At 35.5% G+C, this 3,550-nt stretch overlaps 1 protein-coding gene across 1 annotated transcript in view; it reads right to left on the reverse strand.

The window, feature by feature from the left end:
• Nucleotides 1-669: 669 nt before the first annotated feature.
• The window catches only part of rpl38 (ribosomal protein L38), a 4,090-nt gene continuing 1,209 nt past the window's right edge, over nucleotides 670-3,550 (reverse strand). Inside the window, exons 4-5 of the mRNA XM_065262793.2 lie at nucleotides 3,132-3,254; nucleotides 670-741 (exon numbers count right to left, since the gene is read on the reverse strand). Of these exons, the coding sequence (XP_065118865.1) occupies nucleotides 716-741; nucleotides 3,132-3,254 (149 nt within the window). The 3' untranslated portion in view covers nucleotides 670-715. The remainder of the gene's footprint in view (nucleotides 742-3,131; nucleotides 3,255-3,550) is intronic.

The raw sequence follows: 3,550 nt of genomic DNA on the forward strand, positions 1-3,550 counted from the left end.
CAATTTTTCATCTCGGGATATGAATGGCATTTATAATGGCATATTTAAGCAGCACAAATCTGCACTACACTTGAAGACTACATTAAAACATTAAGGGTTGGTTTCCCAGACAGGCATTAGATTAGTCCTAGACTACAATACATTTACGAGTTGTCCAAACTGAAAACAACTTGCACTGGCATATCTTAAAATAGCCCCCTTTGTTTTGCCTCAAATTGCACACAAGTAATGTTTTTAGTAAGGCATGTTTGTTAAAACTAGTTATATTTCCTAATTAAACTAAGGTCTAGTCCTGGTTTATGCTAACCCCTGTCCGGGAAACCACCCCTAACTGCTGTATTTTCATACACAGCACAAGCACATATACCTCAATTTATACTTGTAATGCAAATAAAGAGTGGGCATACTAAGTCATGCACTTAACTAGTATCTTCAATTTTTGTATTTTAATATATACTTAACTGTATGAGACTGTATTAATTATTTAATGTGTTTTAGGTGTAGAATGCAATTATCATCAACAGTCTGTAAAACCATGTTATGTTTAAATCAAAATATGCAATTGTGCTCCATAACCTTAGTCATTGCAAGTACCACACACAAAATTAGATTCTCATTTTAAACAGTATATATGAAACATGTGAACAAAGTACTTCAACACAATAAGAATTCATTTTCCCAATTTTATTACAATGTTTTTGTACAACAGAAACATCTATTTCAGCTCTTTCACAGCCAGACCTGAAACGAGAGGAAAAACATTTATCATTAATGTTAAATCTCAAATACATTTTAAAATTTCAACATCACAACGTCTCAACGCCCATAATGAGGCGAATAACACATAAATGTCTTTTATCAGGCTGTAAGTGTCATTGAACCGGTGGAACTGAAGTTTCAGAGAGATGAGAAACGCAGCACTTGGTTCATCATTGTTCTAGCAAGCGTGTAAATGCACATTGGGCACAGCACAGGCCCAAAGTGTTTGGACAACTTGCACAATCTCCTAAATATACAAATGTACAGCTACTGGTCTAATAATCCAACTCTGTGTTTAATGATAAATGCATAATCTAAGATCCACTAGGGCTGGGTATCGATTCAGATTTTCCAGATCGATTCGATTTCGATTCACAAGCTACCAAATCGATTCGATTTTCGATTCTGGCTCTCGGACCAGTTCTTATACTCTATTCCACTCAATGAATATAGATTTAATACAAATACTATATTAATAAAAAGAACAGTGAACAGCAGGTTACAAGTGGGTAATTAATAAAATCGACGAAGCACCTGAAACCGCCATTTTAAGCACTGAATGAATGAATGACAGGCTTGCCTCTTGCTCCTTGGTAACATGCGCTAGGCAAAAAAATGGGGTGACATCTAGTGAAGACGACTAGTAATTCGATTAATGTTAATCTTTCTTTCAATGTTTGCAGAAATAAATATGAAAGAAAAAAATCGATTCTGCTCTTTGAGAATCGATTCTGAATCGACCACGTTTAAAAAAAAAAAGATTAATCGAAAAATCTATTTTTTTTTTGCCCAGCCCTAAGATCCACCTCATAACAGTTTAAAGCAAAAGCACTAAACACCAAAACGTGATGTAATAATCTCTATGTGCCCTTATTGCAGTGGTTCTCAAACTTTTAGGAGTGCGCCACGCTTTGTGTACCCTGCATCCCTTCACGCTCCACCAAAAAAAATTTTTAAAAAAAAATCTCTAAAGCAAAGAAATAAAAATATACAATATAGTAGTGTTGTCACGATACCAAAATTGTTGGTTCGATACCGATACTATGTCAATGGTTTCGATTCCGATACTTTTTCGATACTTTTTCTGAAAAGGGAGAAACACTCTCAAATCTCATTGCTGTGCTTTATATTAAAAACGGGACAACATTCTAATCATATAACACACTAATAAATGAACATATGAACAGCAGATATATTAAACATTTAAGCAAAATAAAAATATATCAAAATTTAAAAAATAAATTAGAGCAATGGCATTCAAGGTAAAAAAAGAATAATTTTAGCAGCATTATCTTAGTTTTTCTCTAGTGAGCATTAGCATAGTAAAAAAAGATAAACAAGTACTTAAACAAATGCATTGCTTTTTGTTTGTTAATGTTAATACATTAACATTTATATGATAAACAGATTATAGTGTAAATGTGAAAATATACCTCACTGAACGACATGAGGGTTAATAAATGACGTGTTTTTGTGAACTTAAAGCACAACAGTATCTGGGTTCATTTACTTTTTACCACAGTAAAAGTATTTTCTTGTCAGCTAAAATGCTGTCTAATTTCCTAAGTCTGATAACTGTGAGGCGATTGTATTAACTTGGATCATTACAGGCAAAACGTGACAACACGCATATCAACAACAATTTGGTAAGTCTAGAATTAATACTTTGGGATGATTATCAATCTCTCGTTGGCGTGTCGGTCCTTCAGTGCTTTGCTAGCGCCGTTAGCATGCGGCTCTGTAGAAACGCATATTTGGCTTACTTCACTTGTGTCCTTCGGGTTCGCATGTTTATTTGACTCGCATCCGAAAAAAACTCCACACAGCAATGCTGCTTGGCTTTCTAGTACTGTTAAACCAGAGCGAACGAGATGAGGAGAGGAGGCGGAGCACTGTATTCACGTGCACTGTGTGTGCGGCGCCGTTTAAAAGAAAAAGAGAGAGAGAGCGCGAGAACGCGCAGCTGGTGTTTGCAGAGTTACATAAAAAACAACTCGCAGCTCGTCTCGGAGTATCGATTCCGCGGGACACGAGTATTGGAATCGTTTTAAAATTTCAGTATCGATATGTATCGAAATATCGATAATTTTGACAACACTACAATATAGTGCTGTTGGTTGGTAGCAAGCTATACTTTTCTCTGATTTGATTACACAGAATTATTAATAGGAGTAATATTTTATAAAAAAAACTGGCACCATCTCACACCCCCTAGAGTTTGGGAACCACTGCCTTAATGTCTCCAACTGCATAATTGTGTTAAACAAAGGTAACAATTTAGTTGATCCGGCACGTTTACAGAGATAATCCTCTTGTACACAATTACTTTTTATGTCAATGTTAATAGCGTTTGCAGTGTTTTGGGGTCTCACCAGGTGGCAGGGACTGCTTGAGTTTCTCAGCCTTCTCTTTGTCTGTGATGACCAATGTGTATAGGTATCTGCTGCAGCGCACCTTAAATTTCACATTGTCCTTGTTCTTCTTGATCTTGACGGCTGGTTAGATTTTTAAGAAAGTACATTCAGTAAATACTGATTACATTCTCCAATGGCCAACACTGACAAAATACACGTATATATACAAAAATATAACAACTTGCAAAAATCTTAGTAACTACACTACATCTCAGTCACCAAAGCGTATGCGTATTGGTATTAGGGATGCAAAGGGATAAAGTTTTTTCCCCACTATTGGACATCGACTGATTAATTAAAAACAGCCAAGAAAAAAATTGCTTCTAGGGTTTCAAGACACAAGACGTTGAATCAAGGAATAAAAAGCAAAACTATCA

The sequence above is a fragment of the Paramisgurnus dabryanus genome, chromosome 1 (genome assembly GCF_030506205.2).
Source record: "Paramisgurnus dabryanus chromosome 1, PD_genome_1.1, whole genome shotgun sequence".
Classification (NCBI taxonomy): Eukaryota; Metazoa; Chordata; class Actinopteri; order Cypriniformes; family Cobitidae; genus Paramisgurnus; species Paramisgurnus dabryanus.